Source organism: Phoca vitulina, unplaced genomic scaffold (assembly GCF_004348235.1).
Source record: "Phoca vitulina isolate PV1807 unplaced genomic scaffold, GSC_HSeal_1.0 scaffold24, whole genome shotgun sequence".
Classification (NCBI taxonomy): Eukaryota; Metazoa; Chordata; class Mammalia; order Carnivora; family Phocidae; genus Phoca; species Phoca vitulina.
In genome coordinates this window covers 7,115,755-7,139,792 of record NW_022589727.1, presented here as the reverse complement: position 1 = coordinate 7,139,792, position 24,038 = coordinate 7,115,755, and the positions used below count along the sequence as shown (strand labels likewise).

Below are 24,038 nucleotides of genomic sequence, written 5' to 3'. Positions count from 1 at the left end.
AGTCCCACAACTGCAAGAAACTGAGTAAGGCCAACCACTAGTGAGCTTGGAAGAGGCCTCTGTGCCTTGGACGAGATCATAGCACCAGGTGACACTTTGATTTTAGCCTAAAGACCCTAAGTGGAAGACCTTACTTATTAGTGGCTGAATTCTTGACTCATGAAACTGTTAGATAATAAATTTGTGGCATTTTAAGCCATTAAATTTGTGGTAATCTATTATACAAAAATAGAAAGCTCAAACAAGACACTCGTTTCCCCCAACAAGGTATACTATTTCTTCCCTGTAGTAGGAGACCTTCCACTTTCTGCTGCTTTTCCTCCTTTGTCCTACCTTTTCTACTATTAAGGACCCCGAGAACACTCTATACATTAATTGCTGTCTGTAGGGCTGCTGTAACCAAGTACCAAAACTGAGTGGCTTGAACAACAGAAATTTGTAGTCTCACAATTCTGGAGGCTACAAATCCAAGATCAAGGTGTTGGCAGAATTGGTTCTTTTGACGGCTGTGGGGAAACAATCTGTTTGATGCTTCTCCCCTAGCTTCTGGTAGTTGACTGGCAAATTTAAGCTTTCCTTAATGTATAGAAGTCCCACCCATCTCTGCCTTCATCTTCAAATGGCATTCTTCCTGTATCTCCAAATGTCTTTAAGGACATCAGTCATATTGGATTGGGGTCCACCCTACTCTAATATGACTTCATCTTAACTACTTACACCTGCAATAACCCTATTTCCAAATAAGGTCACATTCATTCTGAACTGGGGGTTAGGACTTCATTTTATGAATGGGGGGGGGAGCATAATTTAACCCATAACACTTTTATATCTTTCCTCTTTCTTTTAGGTTTAGCTGAGACAGTATACAGTTGACCCTTGAACAACATGGACTGAACTGCATGGGCTCACTTATACATGGATTTTTTTACAGTGTTGTCAATGTATTTTCTCTTCCTTATGATTTCCATAACATTTACTTTTCTCAATTTATTGTAGGAATGGTGTATATTACACATAGCATACAAAATATGTGTTAATTGACTGTTGTTGGTAAGGCTTCCAGTCAATAGTAGGTTATTAGCAATTAAGTTCTGGGGGAGTAAAAAGTTCTATTAGGATTTTTGACTACATGGAGGGTCAGTGCCCCTCACCCCCGCATTGCTCAAGCATCAACTACAGTAGGTTTTACAATATTCCTTGCACTGTGTCCCTCTTTCCGAGAGTTGTTTTTTTTTTAAAGATTTCTGAGAGCACATGCCTGCGGGGTAGGGGCAAAGCGGGGGGACAGAGGGTGAGGGAGAGAAGCAGACCCCTGCTGAGCATAAAGCCCGATGTGGGGCTCAATCTCATTAACCTAAGCCAAAATCAAGAGTTGGATGCTCAACTGACTGAGCCACCCAGCTGCCCCCCAAGAGCTCTTAAGTAATAATTACACAACACAGGGGCACCTGGGTAGCTCAGTCAGTTAAGCATCTGACTTTGGCTCAGGTCATGATCTCAGGGTCCTGGGATTGAGCCCCACATCTGGCTCTGCACTCAGCGGGGAATTTACTTCTCCCTCTCCCTCTGCCTCTCTCCCCTCCCCCAGCCTGTGCTAGCTCTCAAATAAAATCTTTAAAAAAAAAAGTTATACAACACATTCCTATCTTGATAGATTCCTATCTATTAAGATTAAGTGCATGCATAACCCCTTCGTGGGAGGGTCACTGATCCCTTGTTTCCTTTCCTCCCACATCTTGGGACCTCCATTGTCTCATTTGTCTTCTGGTTAGAGTATTAATGTTCTTGAAGTTTTACACATCCTTCCATATTTTTTTAATAAACTGAAAGGTGTGTTTGGTCTGTATACATAGGACTCTAGATTTGTACTCCTTGTTGCTCAGTAACATGTATGTGCTTTCTATCTCTAGTTTCCACTGCCACAAGAGAGAAGTCTGGTATCAGTCTGATTATTATTTCTTAACAAGTAAGTTATTTTTGCCTAGAAGCCTGTAATTCTTTCCCGCATTATACAACACCTAGGTGTCTCTTTTCTCATCAGTCCAATCTGGGTCTCTGAGAGCCCTTTCAATTTGCAGAGAAATTTTCTTTTATCAGTGTTTCTTGCCTTTCTATCTAGTCTTTTTCTTTTTTATGAGCACCTGTTATGACGATAAAAGGTCTTCTGGATCTATTTTCTATTTTTCTTACCCTTCCACCTTTCCCCTCATAATTCCCCCTTTTAAATGGATCTATCTGTGCTTTTAAATACATCTTGCACTTGGTTTATCAGGCTACTAACTCAAATCTTATTTATACTCTTCTTCAATTCATCAATTGAGAATTTTTACTTTTGTTCTATAGGAAGCCTTTGTGCTGTCTTAAATGTCTTTAACTGTTCTGATTCTTGTTTTTACTTAGGTTTTCATCTGTGTCCTCTAGCAGTTTTATTTGCCTGGTTGTATATCCTGATATTTCTTTCTGATCATCCTCTTTTTGATTGTTGAGTACCCTGAGAAAAGTCAGTGTTTTTCCAATTAGGTTTAATAAGACTTTGGGTCTAACTACTGGACTATCCTAAAAGGCTTGAACTCAGCAGGTACCAAAAGGCCAAGTTGTTTCTATCTCTATGGGTATGTAGGACAATATGGTCTCTACCCCTAGCTGTGTCCTTTGCTGAGGCCCCTTGAAATACTCTCTAGTATCCAGTCCACCTCTATCTTCCAAGTTCAAAGGAAGGGAAGACTCAGTCTACTTATTTAACAACTTCTTTGCCTTCAGGCGTTCAAAAGCCCCAGCATACATATGAAGCAGATGTGACCTTTCCCTTTCTTGTGAGGACTCCCTACATCTCTGAGTGGCAGGCTCTTGCCAAGGCCCATCACTTTCCAGTCTTTGCTCCTGGATCCCTCTAGTACAGGCATAGCTTGTTTTATTGTACTTTGCTTTATTGTGCTTCACAGATAATGCTTTTTTTTTTTTTTTTTACACATTGAAGGTTTGTACCAACGCTGTGTTGAGCAAGTCTACTGGCACCATTTTTCGAACACCATTTGCTCACTTTGTGTCTGTGTTACATTTTGGTAATTCTTGCAATATTTGTTATGACCTTTTAAGTTTGAACCCATTCTTTACTCCCTTCCCCCCCATTTTAGATATATAGTTTCATATTTTACATAGTTTTATTTTGCAAATCCCTTGACTGATTTTTACAGATATACTTATTTTTATTGCTTTTGTTTTTTATATTCTTAATTATTGTCTTTCCTTTCCACTCAAAGAGTCCCCATTAATATTTCATGCAGGGCTGGTTTAGTGGACATGAACTCCTTTTGTTTTTGTTTATCTGAGGAACTCTTTCCCTCTTTTATTCTGAATGAGAGCCTTGGGGGATAGAGAATTCTTAGCTGCAGATTTTATCCTTTCAGTACTTTGACTATACCATGCCACTCGCTTCTGGCCTGCAAAGTTTCTGCTCAAAAATCTGATAGCTTTATGGAGTTTCCCTTGTATGTAATGGTCTTCTTTTCTCTTGCTGCTTTTAAATTTTTTTCTTTATCACTACTTTTTGCCGTTTCAATTACTATGTGTCTTGGTGTGGACCTCCTTGGGTTGATTTTTGGGGGGGGGGGGTGTCTCTGTGCTTCCTAGATCAGGATATCTGTTTTCTTCTCCAGATTTGGGAAGTTTTCAGCTATTATTTCGTCAAATAAATTTTCTGCCCCCTTTTTTCTCTTTTCTGGGATCTCTATAATATTGACGTTCTTACACTTGATGGAGTCACCAAGTTCCCTAAGTCTATTCTTACTCTGCATAATTCTTTTTTCTCTCATTTGTTCAGCCTGATTACTTTCCATTACTCTGTCTTCCAGGTCATTAATTTGTTCCTCTGCTTCCTCTAATCTGCTATTTATTCCACCATGTACATTTTAAAATTTCATTTATTGTATTCTTCATCTGATTCTTTTTTATCTCTGTGTTAAGGGTTTCACTGATGTTCTCCACTCTTTTCTCAAATCCAGTAAGTATCTTTATGACCATTACTTTAAATTCTCTATCAGGCATATTATTTATATCTGTTTCACTCAGGTCTCTTGCTGTGGTTTTGTCCTCTTCTTTCATTTGGGACATATTCTGTCTCATTTTGTCTAATTCTGTGTCTGTGTGTTAGGAAAATCAGCTACATCTCTTGCTCTTGAAAGTAATGGCCTTATGAAGAAGCAGTTCTGTAGTTCCCTAAAGCACAGTATGCCCTGGACTTGGCACTTCAGGGGTGTCTCCTATATGTGTTGTGTGTGCCCTCTTGTGTCCTGGCCTCTTTTTCCTTCAGTACAGTCATCTGCAGAGGCTCTCTTCGCCTACTGTGGGCAGTGTTTGGTCCCCAGCCAGGGAAGGGGTGTGTTTTAACAAGGTATGCACCGGTCTGCTTGCAAAATGAGACCTGCTGCCACTGCTGCCAGGAGAGGCCAGCCCAAACGGATCTGCAAAGTGTGCACGGTCGGGGCACTCAACCGTAACAAGGCATCCCTCAGGCTTCCACAGGGCCTGCTGCAGCTGCCATCATAGTCATTGCTGCAGAGACTGAAGCCCTGCAAAATGCAGGGATTGGGAGATGCAGTGCTGCTGAAGTTTGTGCCTGTCTTCTTTATCAAAGACCTTTGATATTATTGTAACTATTTTGGGGTGCCATAAAACACACCTGCAGAAGACAGCAAACCTGATAAATATATGTGCTCTGAACACCACTGACTGGCCATTCCATCTCTCTTCCTGTCCTCAGGCTTCTCTATTCCCTGTGACACAGTAATGAAATAATAAGGCCAATCAATAATCCTACAAAGGCCTTAGAAGTTCAAGTGAAAGGAAGAATTGCATGTCTCTCACTTTAAATCAAAAGCTACTAAGATTAAGCTTTGTGAGGAAGGCATGTTGAAAGCTGAGATAGGCTGAATGCTAGACTTCTTGTGCCAAATAGCCAAATGCAAAGGAAATGTTCTCGAAGGAAATTAAAAGTGCTACTCCAGTGAACACATGAATGATAAGGCAGTAAAACAGCCTTATAGTTGATATGGAGAAAGTTTTAAGTGATCTGGATAAAAGATCAAACCAGCCACAACATTCCTTTAAGCCAAAGCTTAATCCAGAGCAAGGCTGGCTTCAATTCTAAGGCTGACAGAGGGGAGGAAGCTGCAGAAGAAAAGTCTGAAGCTAACAGAGGTTGGTTGATGAGGTTTGAGGAAAAAGCTGTCTCTATAACATAAAGTGTAAGGCAAACTGGCAAGTTATCTAGAAGATCTAGCTAAGATAATTAACAAAGGTGGCTACACTAAATAGCAGATTTCCAATGTAGACAAAACATCCTTCTATTGGAAGATGACACCATCTAGGACTTTCAAAGCAAAAGAAGTCAGTGCCTGGCTTCAAAGCCTCAAAGGACAGGCTGACTCTCTTTATAGGCACTATTGCAGCTGCTGACTTTGTTGAAGTCAATACTCACTGACCATTCTGAAAATCCTAGGGCCTTTAAGAATTATGCTAAATCAACTCTGCCTGTGCTCTGTAAATGGAACAACAAAGCCCAATGATAGCACATCTGCTAACAACATGGTTTACTGAATATTTTAAGCCCATTGTTGAGACCAACTGTTCAGAAAAAAAGATTCCTCTCAAAATATTACTGCTTATTGACAATGCACCTGGTCACCCAAGAACTCTGATGGAGATGTATAATGAGATGAATGTTGTTCTCATGCCTGCTAACACAACATCCATACTGCAACCCATGGGTCAAGGAGTCTTTTCAACTTTCAAGTCTGAGTATTTAAGAAATATGTTTCATAAGGCTATAAGTGCTATCACTAGTGATTCCTCTGATAGATCTGGGGAAAGTAAACTGAAAACCTTCTGGGAAGGATTCACCATTCTAGGTGCCATTAAGAACATTCATGGTTCATGGGTAGAGGTCAAACTCCACATTAACAGGATTCTAGAAGTTGATTCCAACCCTCATGGATGACTTTGAGGGATTCAAGACTTCAGTGGAGGAAGTCACTGCAGATGTGGTGGAAATAGCAAGAGAACTAGAATTAGAAGGAGAGCCTGAAGATGTGACTGAATTGCTGGCAATCTCCTAAGAAAACCTGAATGGATGAGGAGCTGCTTCTTACGGATGAGTAAAGAAAGTGGTTTCTTGAGATGGCTTCTACTCCTGGTGAAGAGGCTATGAAGACTATTGAAATTAGCACAAAAGATTTAGAGTATCACATAAACTTAGTTGATAAAACGGTCACAGGGTCTGAGAAGAAAGACACCAATTTGGAAGTTTTACTGTGGGTAAAATGCTATCAAACAGCACGGCATGCTATAGAGAAATCATTCATGGAAGGAAGTGTCAATCAATGCAGCAAACTTCATTGCTTTAAGAAATTGCCAAGCCACCCCAACCTTCAGCAGCCTACCTCCCTGATCATTAAGCAGCCATCAACATGGAGGCAAGACCCTCCATCAGCAAAAAGATTACAAACTGCTGAAAGCTGATGATGGTTAGCACTTGTTAGCAATAAAGTATTTTTTAATTAATGTATGTACATTGTTTTTTTAGACATCACACTTAATAGGCCATAATATAGTAAAAGCCTAACTTCAATATGCACTGGGAAACCAAAAAATTCATTTGCACTTGCCTTATTGGGGTGATCTGGAACCAAACCTGCACTATCTCCAAGGGATGCCTGTACTAGTGTGTAACGTGCAGTTGATGGAGAAGCCTTGCATTGGTTCTCTCTGCCAGAACTTCCATGTACCCCAAGGTCTTAGTATTGGAGGCACTAGTTGCTTAGTCAACATTCATTCTCCCTTTCTTTCTTAAACCCCAATTCTGTTTGAGGGGACAACACTGGCACAGCTAACCATACTTCCTCAGACTCCCCTGCAGCTATGGGTAACCTTTTAACTCTGTTCTGGCCAATGGCTATTGGGAGGAGCTTCTGAGAAAACAACTGTTTTCCTGATAAAAAGGGAAAGATTCTGCCACAAGACAGCTTTTGTTGTTTTGCCTTTCACTCTTCTTTTTCCTCCCTGGAACATAGACTGGAAGCTTGGAGGTATGGCCCACATTCCTCAATGATGAGGATGAAAGCCATATCCAAAGGTTGGTGCAGGAGGAAGCCAGAGGGAGACTTTATCATTGACTTCCTCAAACAGCTGCACCAGCCTAGTTCCAGATTTCTTGTTATGAGAAAAGTAAACTATTTAGTTTAGACATTGTAATTGGGTTTCTGATATATGCAGCCAAACACAATTCTGATAAAGTCCTCACTTATGCCCAGTTGCTCATAGCATTTAGCTTTTAGCAGCCATTTGAATCAGAGATGGCAAAGAGCCTGGAGGGAGGAAGGGAGCTGCTTATAGAGTCCATGTTCCCTGAAAGCTCTTGATACTGAAATGTTGAGTCAAGTTAATCTTTAACATTCATTTATTTACAAGCATTCATTAAGTAGCGATTATATGCCAGGCACTGAAGTGGGTGCTGGAAACAAAACAAAAATCTCAACCCTGGCATTTCTTCATGAAAATTTCCTTTATTGATACAGGTTGTTTTTTTGTTTGTTTTTTTACCTTACTCCCATGGTCCTGAGAAGCCACAATGGGGAAGTTTTTTTTGGCTTCGGAAAGGTACTACAATGCCACAGCGTCTTCCTATGGTTTTTAACATTATAAAAGGGAAACAAACAGGCTAATTTCTAACTCAGAGCACAAGTTCCTTCAGGTTACCTTCAAGTGCATCATCCTCCAGGTCTGCCAGCGTTGGTGCATTTGGGAGTGAATACACGGAAGACTGGTTGAGTTGAGTCAGTTTTGTGATGCTGTTAATCGCCATGCTGCCCAATGGAATGGTGTGCTCTATGGAAACATTAGCAAAGAGAAACAGTCTTATGACCACGATCATCATAAGGACTTCTGCTGGAAGAGCTTAAACCCAGCTTTTGTTTGATCCCAGGGCTGAGGAATCTGATGGAAAGTGGAAGGAAGAGGATCAATGCACTATATGCCCCAGAGCACCAACCTTTTTTAGCAATGAGTCATGGGTGAAAAGACCCCACTGCATGCATTAAGGTAGAATATTGAAAAAAATTTAAAAAGGGGATGCTCAGGAAGAACCCAGAAATCAGGGTTAGGGGCCCTGTTTGAAGAGCAAAGGATCTAAAAATGTTTTTGCTCCCTCTTTGCCTTGCATGAAGGGTTATAATTCCCAAAGAGGTAACAGCTTTGATTATATAACTGACCCATTCTTCTCTTGTAAGCTTTCCATGATGGAAGATCACTCCCCTTCTCTTTGTCATTTTTTCTTACTCATTGCAGAGAACTTGACAGAAGACTAGAAATCAACCTTGCCTGATTCCTAGTTTTCTGTGATTAGGGTGTAAATAGGGAACAGGTAACTGTATATCTTCCTTATTATATAGAATCCTTGTCATATAGGATGCTGGCCACTGGATGGCATACAAAGACTTAGAAATCTGACTGCTGAAAAAAACTGAAGGCAGTAAAACAGCTGGTATACAGACTATGGGAAGTCCATGCAGAACAGACCATTAAAGACGTAAACATCAGAAGCTGCCTCTGCTGTTGACTTTATCCAGGAAATGACAGAAAGGGAGATGGAAGTGGGGACAGCATAAGAAGACTAGGATTGGGAGAATTAAAGGAGAGAAGGTATTAGAATAGCGAACAGGGACTCATTCATGAAAACTTGGTGACCCGTTTCTTCTCCCTGGGGCGCTTGTGAAGGGGCTTGCCTGTCTTCATGATGTGGGTAAGGGAAAATCTGACCGCCAGTCTAGTCTCTGTCCATTCTCTCTCTCACTCCAGACTCCAAAGGCCATGGTCATGCTTCAAAGAAAGGCTCTTGTGACAGAACGGTGGTGACAAGAATGGTTTCTGGGCTAATGGAGGAAATAATTCCAAGCTAAAAGTTCATGTTAAATGCTCAGGAATAAGCTATAAAAAGTGCCTCTGGCCTGCTGTGAGAGAGAGACAGGAAGGCTTTGGGAATCATCAAAAAAAGGGAACCCAGAGGAAGAGGGCAGAGGAAATGAAGGGGAGAAGTCAGTTCTGCAGATCTGCTGTGCAGTAAAAATTACCACATTGTCAGTGACAGCATGGGAGGTGCTGGGTACTTCCTGAGGACCAAAGGAGATCTGGGGAGGTGGCTGGAATGCAGAGGCAGTAAAGGCCTCTTGTGGGCAGGGAAGTCTGTGGCAGGAATGGGCTGGACTCCAGTGGATAGAAAAGGTGTTCTTGGCTTATGAAATTTTATAGGAGTCTTCACTTAAATGTGCAGCATCGCCTTTCATGTGTACGTAGTACCTGCAATTTCTGACTCTACCAAGTTATGAGTTCCCACATCTGCACATGAATACCTGTCCTAGCCACTTTAATACTAAAGATGACAACTTGAGAAGTGAGGTGGTTGATACTGAGGCTGGGGAGATGTGCAGGAGGAAAGTTAAAGATCTGGTGTAAGGGTTACAGCCCTAAGGTCATTGCCATGCTGGGAATGAAGGAAGTTACCCCTCTTATGACCATCAGTGGCTGTCCCTTCAGCTCACTCTGAGGAGAATGCTCTGGGGTGGAGTCATCAGAAGCTTTAAGTTTGAGGTGGTACAGGAATTTTGTGTAGTGATTAAGGTTTTCCACAAGCCCATTTCAAAAGGAAGCCTCTAAATTGAGTTTCTAGGTAAGTACCAGCTAGACTCTGGCATAGTGGGTGGTGGGTGAAGCAATGATGGCTTTGGGGAAAAAATCATAGCTTCTGGACATTGCACTTTAGGAGAACTCATGAAAACCATCCAGATACCCAAACTCTCAGCCAGGGAAATGTTACCCTACAGCAAGAAGGCTGACTCACCATCCAGCTTCACACTCCATGTCATGTGGAAGCCATTGGTCATCAGGTAAAAATTCTTCACATCCTCAGGTAGCACGCAGTTATTTTTCTAGAATCACAAAGCAGCTGAGTGTTAGGTCGGGACTGAGAAAGGGCACAGGGCTATGCCCCAAAGCAAATGGGGATACTACATACCATGTTTTAGATCCCCCAAATGGGAAGATTTTGGTAATTACCTACAAACTCCATTAGAGAGTTCCAGTTCAAGATGGCAAAACAGAAGGCCCCTGAACTCCCCTCCTCCCATAGACACACCAAATCCACAGCTACATATGGAATAATTCCCTCTGAAATAAATCCAGAAGCTGGTTTAGCAACTCCTATACATTGGGTGAATGAGAAAAAATGCACATTGAAATGGGTAGGAGAGGCTGAGACGCAACTCACCATAAACCCCACCACTGGTGCAGCAATACACAATCAGGAGAGAACTCAGAAATCCGATCTTCCCTCTAAGGAGTGAAGGGTTTGAACCCTCTATCTGGCATACCACCTTTTAAGAGCTGCATCTGAGAGATGAGCTCCCCAGACATCTAGCTTTGAAAGCCAAAGGGGCTTGCTCCACAAGATCCACAAGGCTATTTGGAAACTGAGAAAGAGTTCTCAAAGGGCTCATGCATGCAGATTTCCCATCCCAGGGCCTTTTATAGAGGCAGCCAACTGAAAAGTACCCAGACTTTCTTTGAAAGAGGCTTATTTGCTTATCTTATAGCATTGGCCTGAGCAGCAGTTACCTAATTTAACACATATCGACAGAAATACTCCAGAGAACAGGGAAGCTGGAGGGCACCATCTTTACACACTCTGCCTTACTCCAGGTCAGCAGTATCTCCCAGAAAAGAGCTTGTGCACCCATCTAATGCAATGGCCTTTGCATCTACTGCCCAAGGGACACACCCTTGATTACTTGGTTCTGGTGGCCAAGGGGCTTCCATTTCCAGGTCCCATAGGACTATAACAAAGAAACAGTTCTTAATCGCCTATCCCACTAATGAAGAATAGTTGGAAGAAAGGCAGGCTGGGACAAGGAGAGGAAACCACACTTAAAAGGATTTTACACCACCCTGGAAGGAGCCCTCCACCCTTTCCCCTGTGAGAGAAAGAGGACAAAAACCTGATTGCATGACAGGTGCATGGAGGGTTAATCAGATTAAAACAGCCCACCACCAACCCCATAAAGACCCCTAGACTTAGAAACTCCCGTGGCAACCCCCTCGGGTCCCCTCCCTTTTTGGGAGCTTTGTACTATCACTCAATAAACCTTGCTTTGCTGCCCCCCGCTCTGTCTTGTCTACCTCTTCATTCTTCAAAGCAGCATGACCAAGAACCGCGGGAAGGAAAAGACATCCTGCAGCACCACCATTATCCTTCAGAATTTAAGTAGAGATAAAGTTTTCTAGACAAGCAAAAGCTAAAGGAGTTCATCACATTAAACTGGCCTTACAAGAACTGTTAAAGGGACTTCCTTAAATGGAAAAGAGAAGCCACAGCATATGAAAATTATGAAAGAAAAAAATTTCACTGGTATAAGCAACCATATACTGAAGGTAATACATCAACTACTTATAAAGCTAGTATGAAGGTTAAAAGGCAACAGTAGTAAAATCAACTATATCTACAATAATTGGTTAAGGGATAAACAAAATAATACAAGATACGACATACATAAATACAAAAAATGATGAGGGGCATAAAAATGCAGTGCTTATAGAATGTGTTTGAACTTAAGCAACCATCAACTTAAAATAGATTGCTACATACAGAGAGCTATACATGAACCTCAGGATAAGCACAAGCTAAAAACTTCTGATACACAAAAAGCAGAGAAGGAAATCCAAACATAATACTAAAGAAAGTCACCAAATCATAAGACAACAAGAAAAGAAAGGAACATGAAAGAATTACAAAACAACCTGAAAACAATTGTGGCAGTAAGTAAATACCTATCAATAATTACTTTAAAGGATCTTGGGAAGAGGGTGTAGTAGGAGGACCCTGAGCTCACCCCTCCCACGTTTACAACTAGATATCATCCACAACCAAGTCAATAAACTAGGGAGTGATCGAAGGCTGGCAGAACAAACTCCACAACAAAATACAGAGAAGAAGCTGCATCTGAAAGGTTAGAAAGGTGAGAAAGGTGGAGGGAGGCTGCCCACAGGAGGGAGGCAGCTGCGTGCAGGGAAAGGGCAGAGAAATGGGCCCTTGTACTAGGGAGCTCATGTGGGGAGGACTAGTCCCCATAAAGTTTGGCTTGAAAACAGAGTTGCTGAATTAAGTTTGTATAACCAGTGGGACCTGGAGCCTGGAGCTTTAAAAATCAGGTGACTCAACACTGGGCGAGCTGGGACAAGCCAAGTAGAGCCAGTACAGCTGGGAGGGCAGGTGACAGCTGGGCTCCTGCCCTTAAAGGGACAGCAGCCTGAACAGACAAGCAAAATAAAGATAGCAGTTTATACAATACCAGGGGAAGATGGGAGACAGATCTGTTCATACAGATTTCTGAGCATGTTGGGGGTCTTCTCTGAAAATGAGGGAGCTGGCAGGTGGCATTTCACCCCCCCAACCATAAACACAAGGCCATCTGTGGGAGGTAGGGCATCCCATCCAGTTGCTGCATGCCTCCAGGCACTTGCCAGCCTCAGCTGCACCCAGTCATCCTTGGGCACTGCACCCAGCCACCCCTGGGCATTGCGCCCAGCTTTGGGCCTGCAGTTGAGCTGTCATGCAGCCTCCAGCTGCTATAGTGCTTCTACAAATCTGGCACTGAACTAGTGGCCCAGTGCAAATTTTGCTAATGCCACTGCCCTGCCCCCAAGTTCCCTGGCAGGCATGCACCCTCAGAGCTGGTCTGAGTCCCACTAACACCACAGTGAGCAAGCAGAGCCCAGAGCAGGCAGTCAGTGCAGACAACTGCACTGAAAATAAAAGTGATTCAGACACAACAGCAGGACATAAGCACCATACATAGGATACTCTCCTGAAGTTCCAGGTTCAGGTGCACAGGGGAGACTGCACTGCAAGACACTCCAGGACCTCTTCTTCATAAAGTCACTACTTTCTTTCTTTCTTTCTTTTTTTTTTTTTAAGATTTTATTTATTTGAGAGAGAGCGTGCACATGAGCATGGGGGAGGGGCAGAGGCAGAAGCAGATTTCCCACTGAGCAGGAAGCCCAATGCAGAACTGATCCCAGTACCCCGGGATCATGACCCGAGCTGAAGGCAGACACTTAACCGACTGAGCCATCCAGGCACCCATAAAGTCACTACTTTCAAGAGCAGAAGACATAGTTGACCTTCCTAACACACAGAAACAGATACAGAGAGGCAGACAAAATGAGGAGAAAGAAAAATTTAACTCAAATGAAAGAACAAGACAAGGCCATGGCCAGAGATCTAAGTGAAGCCATAAGTAGCATGCCTGATAGAGAATTTAAAGCAATGACCATAAAGATACTCACTGGACTTGAGAAAAGAGTGGAGGACATCAGTGAGACCCTTAACACTGAGACAAGGAACAACATAGTAGAGACCAAGGGCTTTATAAATCAAATGAGAAATACGCTTGGCAGTGAACAGCACGCTGGAAGAAGCAGAGGAACAAATTAATGACCTAGAACACAGAGTAATGGAAAGTAATCAAACAAACAAGAAAAAAGCATCATGCAAAATGAGAATAGACTTAAAGAACTCAGTGACTCCAACAAAAGTAATAGCATGAGTATTTCAGAAATCCTTGAAGAAGAGAGAAAAGGGGGAAGAGAATTTACTTGAAGAAACAATCGCTAAAAACTTCCCTAATTTGGGAAAGGAAACACATATCCCGATCCAGGAGGGAGAGAAAACCACCATCAAAATCAACAAAAGCAGTTCCCCACCAAGACATATTATAATTAAATGAGCAAACTGTAGTGATTAAAAAAACAAAAAACAAAAAAAACCAGCAAGACAAAAGAAGACAGTAACATACAAGGGAAAATACATAAGGCTAGGAGGGGATTTTTCAGCAGAAACTTTCCAAGAAAGACGGGAGTGGCAAAGTGCTGAATGGGAAAAATCTGCAGCCAAGAATAGTCTATCCAGTGAGCAGAATAGAAGCAGAGAGAGAGTTTCCCAAACAAAAAATAAAGGAGTTCATAACCATTAAACCAGCCCTGTAAGAAAAATAAAGGGGACTCTTTGAGTGGAAAGGAGAGACCAGTGACAGTATAAAGGCAGGAAAAACAAAATCAGTAAAAATATTGCTGTAAAAAAATGAGTCCAGGAATTCACAAGATAAAAGGATGTAAAATATGACAACATATACCTAAAACATGGAGAGGAAAAGGATAAAGAATGGGTTCAAACGTAAACAACCATCAACTTAATATACACTGCTATATGCAAAAGAGGTTATATATAAACCTAATGGTAACCATATATCAAAAATCACTGATAAATATGCAAAGTACAAAGAGAAAGAAATCCAAATATATAACTAAAGAAAATGAGCAAAACACGAAAGGCAAGGATCAGAGAAAATCTTCAGAAACAACCACAAAACAATAAAATGACAATAAATACGTATCTATCAATAATTACTTTGACTGTAAATGTACTAAATGCTAAAATCAAAAGACACAGGGTGACAAGATGGTGAAAAACCAAGACCCATTTATATGCTGTCTACATTTAGACCATAAAATGTCTCATTTTAGACCTAAAAACACCTGCAGATTGAAAGGAAGGGGATGGAGAAACATCTATCGTGCAAATGGGTATCAAAAGAAAGCTGGAGTAGCAACACTTATATTGGACAAAATCAATTTTAAAATAAAGACTGTAACAAGAGACAAAGAAGGACACTATATAAGAATAAAAATTACAATAACTAAATATTTATGCACCCAACACAGGAACACCCAAATACATAAAACAGTTAATGACAAACATAAAGGAACTAATCGATAATAATACAATAACAATAGGAGACTTTAACACCCCACTTACATCAATAGATCATCTCAACAAGGAAACAATGGTTTTGAATGACACGCTGGAACAGATGGATTTAACAGATATATTCAGAACACTCCATTCTAAAATAGCAGAATACACATTCTTTTCAAGTGCACACAGAACATTCTCTAGAATAGATCACATATTAACCCACAAAACAAACCTCAACTAATTCAAGATCGAAACCATACCATGCATATTTTCTAAGCACAACACTATGAAACTAGAAGTCAACCACAAGAAAAAATCTGGAAAGACCACAGATACGTGGAGGTTAAAAAGCATGCTACTAAATAATGAATAGGTCAACCAGGAAATCAAAGAAGAAATAAAAAAGTACATGGAAACAAATGAAAATGAAAACACAATGGTCCACACAAAATTTAGGATTTTTTGTTCCATTTCTGTGAAAAATGTTGATGGTATTTTGATAGGGATTCCACTGAATGTCCAGATTGCTTTGGATAGTATAGACATTTTAACAATATATGTTCTTCTAATCCATGAGCATGGAATGTTTCTTTCATTTCTTTGTTGTCTTCCTCAATTTCTTTCATAAGTCTTCTATAGTTTTCAGAGTACAGATCCTTTACCTCTTTGGTTAGGTTTATTCCTAGTTTTCTTATGGTTTTTGGCACAATTGTAAATGGGATCAATTCCTTGATTTCTCTTTCTTCTGCCTCACTGTCAGTGTATAGAAATGCACCTGATTTCTGTGCACTGATTTTATATCCTGCAACTTTGCTGAATTCCTGTATCAGTTCTAGCATTTTTTTAGTGGTCTTTTGGGTTTTCTACATAGAGTATCATGTTGTCTGCAAAGAGTAAAAGTTTAACTTTTTCTTTGCCAATTTGGATGCCTTTTATTTCTTTTTGTTGTCTGACTGCTGAGGCTAGGACTTCCAGTGCTATGCTGAACAACAGTAGAGAGAGTGGACATCCCTGTCATGTTCCTGACTTTAGGGGAAAAGCTGTCAGTTTTTCCCCATTGAGGATAATATTTTCTGTGGGTATTTTATGGTATTGAGGTATGTTCCCTCTATCTCTACACTGTGGGGAGTTTTTATCAAGAAAGGATGTTGTATTTTGTCAAATGCTTTTTCTGCATCTACTGAGATCATATGGTTCTTGTCCTTTTTTTTTATTAATGTGGTGGAACCAGAAAAGACCCTGAATAGCCAAAGTAATGTTGAAAAAGAAAACCAAAGCTGGAGGCGTCACAATTCCGGACTTCAAGCTATATTACAAAGCTGTAATCATCAAGACATATGCTACGGGTACAAAAAAAAGACACACAGATCAATAGAACAGAAAACCCAGAAATAAACCCACAATTATATGGTCAATAAATGTTCAGCAAAGCAGGAAAGAATAACCAATGTGAAAAAGACAGTCTTTTCAACAAATGGTATTGGGAGAACTGGACAGTGATGTGGAAGGAAAAAAAGTGGACCATTTTCCTACACCATACACAAAAACAAATTAAAAATGGATTAACGACCTAAATGTAACACCTGAAACCATAAAAATCCTAGAAGAAAACACAGGCAGTAACCTCTCTGACATAGGCCATTAGCAATATTTTTCTAGATATATCTCCTGAGGCAAGGGATAAAACCAAAATTAACTTTTGGGACTAATCAAAATAAAAAGCTTCTGCACAGCAAAGGAAACAATGAACAAAATTAAAGGCAACCTATAGAATGGGAGAAAATATTTGCAAATCCAGTAAAGGGTTAGCATCCCAAATATAGAAAGAACTTATCAAACTCAACACCCAAAAAACATAATCCAACTTAAAAATGGGCAGAAGACATGAAGAGACATTTCTCCAAAGAAGACATACAGTTGGCTAAAAGACACATGAAAAGATGCTCAACATCAGTATCAGGGAAATGCAAATCAAAACGACAAGGAGATATCCTCTCATACCTATCAGAATAGCTAAAATCAAAAACACAAGAAACAAAAGATGTTGGTGAGGATGTGGAAAAAAAGGAACCCTTGTGCACTGGTAGTGGGAATGCAAACTGGTACAGCCACTGTGGAAAACAGTATGGAGGTTCCTCAAAAAGTTAAAAATAGAACTAGCCTACAATCCAGCAATCGCACTATTGGGTATTAAATATAGATTGATATTATTCAGCCATAAAAAAGAATGAAATCTTTCCATTTGCCATGACATGAAACTAGAGCATATCATAATAAACAAAGTAAGTGAGTCAGAGAAAGACAAATACCATATGATTTCACTCATATGTGGAATTTAAGAAACAAAACAGATGATCCAAGGGGAAAAAAAGAGAAAGAGACAAATCAAGAAACAGATTCTTAATTATAGAGAACTGAAGGTTACCAGAGGGGAGGGGGATGGGAGCATAGGTAAAATAGGTGATGGGGATTAAGGAGGGCACTTGTGCTGAGCACTGAGTGATGTATGGAAATGCTGAATCACTATATTGTACATCTGAAACTAATAAAACAGTGTATGTTAACTAATGGAATTAAAATAAAACTTAAAAAAATAATTACTTTAAATGTAAATCAACTAAAAGCTCCAATCAAAAGACATACAGTAGCAGAATAGATTAAAAAAAAAAACAAAAAACAAAACAAGACTTATGTATATGCTGCCTACAGGAGACTCATTTCAGACCTAAGGACACACAAAGACTGAAAGTGAAGGGATGGAAAAAGATATTCCATATAAATGGAAATGAAAATAAAAGCTGGGGTAGCAATACTTGAATCAGAGAAAACAGACTTTACAAGAGAGACTGTAAAAAGAAACAAAGAAGATTACATAATGATAAAGAGGTCAATCCAACAAGATACAACAATTGTAAATATCTATGTGCCCAATATGGGAGAACCTAAACATTTAAAGGAAATATTAACAGACCTAAAGGTAGAAATGGATAACAATACAATAATATTAGGGAATTTTAACACACATCAGTGGATACATCATCCAGACAAAAAATCAATAAAACAGTGGCCTTAAATGACACATTAGACAAGATGGACTTAATAGACACATACAGAACATTCCATCTAAAAACAGGGAATACACATTCTTTTTAAGTGCACATGGAGCATTCTTCAGGAAAATCACGTTAGGCCACAAAACAAATATCAATAAATTTGGGAAGACTGAAATCATATCAAGCATCTTTTCAAACAACTATGGTATGAAACTAGAAATCAGTAAGAAAAAAAACTGTAGAGAAACACAAACACATGGGAGGCTAAACAACACGCTACTAAACCACCAACGGTAAACAAAGAACTCAAGGATGAAATAAAAAAATACTATGTGACTTTTAATAAAAATGAAAACACAGCATTCCAAAATACATGAGATGTAGCAAAAATTGTTGTCAGAAGGAAGCTTATAGTGATGGAGACCTAAGTCAAGAAATAAGAAAAAAATCTCAAACAGTCTAACTTTACACCTAAAGGAACTAGAAAAAGAACAAATGAAGGTCAAAGACAGTAGAAGGAAGGAAGTAATAAAGATTGGAGCTAAAATCAATAGTCTGAAGAGAAAAAAATAAGAAAGATAAATAAAACTAAGACCTAATTCTTTGAAAAGATAAACAAAATTGATAAAACTTTAGTGAGACTCATCAAAGGAAGAGAGAGGGACCAAATAAATAAAAACAAAAATGAAAGAGAACTTACAACTGAAACCACAGAAATACAAAGGACTGCAAAATACTATAAACAATTATATGCCAGCAAATTGAACACTATAGAAGAAATGGATGTATTTCTAGAAACACACAATCTTCCAAGACTGAATCAGGAAGATATAGAAAATCTCAGCAATTACCAGTAATAAAACTGAATCAGTAATAAAAAGCCTCACTGCAAACAAAACTCCAGAACCAGATGGGAGGTGAATGCTACCAAACACTTAAAGAAGAGTTATACCTAATACCTATACTTCTCAAACTATTCCAAAAAATTGAAGAGGAAAGAACACTTCCTAATTCATTGTACAAGACCCTGACACCCAAATCAGATAAAATTCCTAATGAACATAGATGCAAAAATCCTTAACAAAATATAGCAAACTGAATTCAATGATACATTTAAAGGATCGTATGCCATGATCACGTGGATTTATTCCAGGGATGAAAGGATAGCGTGGTATCCATAAATCAACCAATGTGTTATGCCACGTTAACAAAATGAAGGATAAAACTCATATGATTATCCCAGTAGATGTAGAAGAAGAGCCTCACAAAATTCAACATTCATTTATGACAAAAACTCTCAAGAAAGTGGGTATAGAGGGAACACATCTCAACATAATAATGGCCATGTATAACAAACCCACAGCAAACATCACACTAGAATTAAAAAGCTGAAAGTTTTTCCTCTAAGATCAGAAATGAGACAAGAATGCCTGTTCTTGCCACTTTTGTTCAACAAAGGACTTGAAATCCAACAACGAAGAAATAAAAAGCATCTAAGTTGATAAGAAATAAGTAAAACTTAACTATCTGCAGATGACATGATACTGTCTATACAAAACCCTAAAGACTACACCAAAAAAACCCCATTAGACATGATAAATAAATTCAGTAAAGTTGCAAGATACAAAATTAACATAAAGAAATGTGTTGCTTTTCTATACACTACTACCAATCAGAAAAAGAAATTAAGAAAACAATCCCATCTACAATTCCATCAAAAAGAATACCTACAGGAGGGGAGAAAGATGGCGGAGGAGTAGGAGACCTGGATTTCGTCTGGTCTCAGGAATTCAGCTGGATAGGGATCAAACCATTCTGAACACCTACGAACTCAACAGGAGATCGAAGAAAAGAATAGCAACAACTCTCTGAACAGAAAAGCAACCACTTTCTGGAAGGTAAGAAGAGCAGAGAAGTGAATCCGAGGCGATATTCAGGAGGATAGACGGTGGGGGAGGGGGGCCTCCATCGGCTGCTTCTGGCAAGTGATAGAGCAGCAGAGCACAAAATCGGTACTTTTAGAAGTTCGCTCTGCTGAGGGACATCGCTCCGGTGGCTAAGAAGAGGGTGGAACCCTCACTGGGACAGTGTGGTCTTGGGACCCTCGGGGTCACAGAAAGAACAGGGGTGCCTGAGTGCGGCAGAGCTCCCAGGTATCGGAGCAGGGAAGCCGGCTGCAGAGACCGAGCCGAGGAGTGGGCTCTCAGCTCAGGGTTGCCATAAACTGTGATCCACGGCACAGTGGGGCCACTGCTCCTCCAGCAGGGATCCAACAAGCGGCAGATCCGAGGAGACTCCCCTTCCTCCCCTGGGAGGAGCGGCGCGGGAGCACACCCCAGGGATCTGCTGGGTATGGAGACTCCACACGGGGTCGGGTGCCAGAGACAAACGCTTGGTCACAGGCCGGGTGAGTGGGGAGATGGGAATGATTGACTACTTTTCTCTGGGGGCTCACTGAGGAGCGGGGCCCGAGGTCTCGGCTCCTCGGGGGCACAGATTGGGAGGGCGCCATTTTCACTCTCGTCCTCCAAAGCTGTACCGAAAGCTTGCAAGGAACAAAAGCTCCCAAGAACAAACCCGAGCAGATTATTTAGCCCAGACCAGGCAAGGGCAGGGCAATTCCGCCTCCCGCAAAGACATTTGGGAACCACGACAACAGGCCCCTCCCCCCAGAAGATCAGCAAGAACAGCCAGCCAAGACCAAGTTTACAGATCAATGAGAACGGCAGAACTCCAGCGCTAGAGGAATACTGCACATAGAATTCATGGCTTTTTTCCCATGATTCTTCAGTCTTTCAAATTTTTTTTAACTTTTTAAAAAAAATTTTTCTTTTTCGCCTTTTCAAGCAACATCTTATCAATCCCTTTTTAAAAAAATCTTTCTTATTTTCCATTTTTAGAGTCATATCATATCCCTTCATAGTAGTTACCCTTATTTTTGGTATATATATATAAGTTGTTCTCTCTTTAAAATTTTGGGATACAGTTTCTTCTAACAGACCAAAATATACCCTAAATCTCTAGTGTATGGCTTTGTTCTAGTCTCCTGCCTGATGACATTCTCTTTTTTTTTTTTTTTAAATCCTCTTCTTTTTTCAACCAACTTCTTATCATTCCTTTTGTAAAATCTTTTATAATTTTCATCTTTACAGTCATATTCCATCCCTTCATCGTATTAACCCTTATTTTTGTACATATATAAGTTTTTCTTTCTTTAAAATTTTGGGAGGCACTTTCTTCTAACAGACCAAAACACACCCAATATCTAGTGTGTGGCACTAATCTATGCACCAGCCTGATCATATTTGATCATGTTCTGTTTTTTTTTGTTTTGTTTTGTTTTTGTTCGTTTTTATCTTTTTCTTTTCCTTCTTTCTTTCTTTCCCTTTCTTTTCCCCCAGTTTCAGGTCTTTTCTGATTTGTTTAGTGTATATTTTCTGGGGTCGTTGTTACCCTGTTAGCATTTTGTTCTCTCTTTCATCTGTTCTCCTCTGGACAAAATGACAAGACAGAAAAAAATCACCTCAACAAAAAGAACAAGAGGCAGTACCGACTGCCAGGGACCTAATCAATACGGACATTAGTAAGATGTTGGAACTAGAGTTCAGAATGACGATTATAAAGATACTAGCTGGGCTTGAAAAAAGCATGTAAGATACTAGAGAAACTCTTTCTGGAGAAATAAAAGAACTAAAATCTAACCAAGTCGAAATCAAAAAGGCTATTAATGAGGTGCAATAAAAAATGGAGGCTCTAACTGCTAGGATAAATGAGGCAGAAGAGAGAATCAGTGATATAGAAGACCAAATGATGGAAAATAAAGAAGCTGAGAAAAAGAGAGATAAACAACTACTGGATCACGAGGGCAGAATTCGAGAGATAAGCGATACCATAAGAAGAAACAACATTAGAATAATTGGGATCCCAGAAGAAGAAGAAAGAGAGAGAGGGGCAGAAGGTATATTGGAGCAAATTATAGGAGAGAACTTCCCTAATGTGGGGAAGGAAACAGGCATCAAAATCCAGGAGGCACAGAGAACCCCTCTCAAAATCAATAAAAATAGGTCAACACCCTGACATCTAATAGTAAAACTTACGAGTCTCAGAGACAAAGAGAAAACCCTGAAAGCAACTCGGGAGAAGAGATCTGTAACCTAGAATGGTAGAAACATGAGACTGGCAACAGACCTATCCACAGAGACCTGGCAGGCCAGAAAGGACTGGCATGATATATTCAGAGCACTAAATGAGAAAAATATGCAGCCAAGAATACTATATCCAGCTGGGCTGTCATTGAAAATAGAAGGAAAAATAAAAAGCTTCCAGGACAAACAGAAACTAAAGAATTTGCAAACACGAAACCAGCCCTACAAGAAATATTGAAAGGGGTCCTTTAAGCAAAGAGAGAGCCTAAAAGTAACATAGACCAGAGAGGAACACAGACAATATACAGTAACAGTCACCTTACAGGCAATACAATGGCACTAAATTCATATCTTTCAATAGTTACCCTGAATATAAATGGGCTAAATGCCCCCAATCAAAAGACACAGGCTATCAGACTGGATAAAAAAACAAGACCCATCGATATGCTGTCTGCAAAAGACTCATTTTAGATCCAAAGACACCCCCAGATTGAAAGTGAGGGGGTGGAAAACCATTTACAATGCTAATGGACACCAAAGGAAAGCTAGGGTGGCAATCCTTAGATCAGACAAATTAGATTTTAAACCAAAGACTGTAATAAGAGATGAGGAAGGACACTATATCCTACTTAAAGGGTCTATCCAACAAGAAGATCTAACAATTGTAAACATCTATGCCCCTAACATGGGAGCAGCCAATTATATAAGCCAATTAATAACAAAAGCAAAGAAACACATCGACAACAATACAATAAGAGTGGGGGACTTTAACACCCCCCTCACTGAAATGGACAGATCATCTAAGCAAAAGATCAACAAGGAAATAAAGACTTTAAATGACACATGGGACCAAATGGACTTCACAGATATATTCAGAACATTCCATCCCAAAGCAACAGAATACACATTCTTCTCTAGTGCCCATGGAACATTCTCCAGAATAGATCACATCCTAGGTCACAAATCAGGTCTCAACCAGGACCAAAAGATTGGGATCATTCCCTGCATATTTTCGGACCACAATGCTTTGAAACTGGAACTCATCACAAGAGGAAAGTCAGAAAGAACTCAAATACATAGAGGCTAAAGAGCATCCTACTAAAGAATGAATGGGTCAACCAGGAAATTAAAGAAGAATTTAAAAAATTCATGGAAACAAATGAAAATGAAAACACATCTGTTCAAAATCTTAGGGATGCAGCAAAGGCAGTCCTAAGAGGAAAGTATACAGCAATACAAGCCTTTCTCAAGAAACAAGAAAGGTCTCAAATACACAACCTAACCCTACATCTAAAGGAGTAGGAGAAAGAACAGCAAATCAAGCCTAAACCCAGCAGGAGGAAAGAAATAATAAAGATCAGAGCAGAAATCAATGAAATAGAAACCAAAAGAACAGTAGCACAGATCAACGAAACTAGGAGCTGGTTGTTTGAAAGAATTAACAAGATTGATAAACTCCTGGCCAGACTTATCAAAAAGAAAAGAGAAAGGACCCAAATCAACAAAATCATGAATGAAAGAGGAGAGATCACAACCAACACCAAAGAAATACAAACAATTATAAGAACATATTATGAGCCAGCAAAGTAGATAATCTGGAAGAAATGAATGCATTCCTAGAGATGTATCAACTACCAAAACTGAACCAGGAAGAAAGAGAAAACCTGAACAGACCTATAACCACTAAAGAAATTGAAGCAGTCATCAAAAATCTCCCAACAAACAAAAGCCCAGGGCCAGATGGCTTCCCAGGGAAATTCTAGCAAACATTTAAAGAAGAATTAATACCTATTCTTCTGAAAATGTTCCAAAAAAATAGAAACGGAAGGAAAACTTCCAAACTCATTTTATGAGGCCACCATTACCTTGATCCCCAAACCAGACAAAGACCCCATCTAAAAGGAGAATTACAGACCAATATCCTTGATGAACATGGATGCAAAAATTCTCCCCAAAATACTAGCCAATAGGATCCAACAGTAC

General features: G+C 39.9%; 1 protein-coding gene across 2 annotated transcripts in view; it reads right to left on the bottom strand.

Annotated features, from left to right (window-relative positions):
* The window catches only part of TPGS2 (tubulin polyglutamylase complex subunit 2), a 67,608-nt gene that overhangs the window by 11,428 nt on the left and 32,142 nt on the right, over positions 1 to 24,038 (bottom strand). For both annotated transcript variants that reach the window (XM_032421317.1, XM_032421318.1), the window contains exons 3-4: positions 9,890 to 9,977; positions 7,753 to 7,881 (exon numbers count right to left, since the gene is read on the bottom strand). In XM_032421317.1, the coding sequence (XP_032277208.1) occupies positions 7,753 to 7,881; positions 9,890 to 9,977 (217 nt within the window). The remainder of the gene's footprint in view (positions 1 to 7,752; positions 7,882 to 9,889; positions 9,978 to 24,038) is intronic.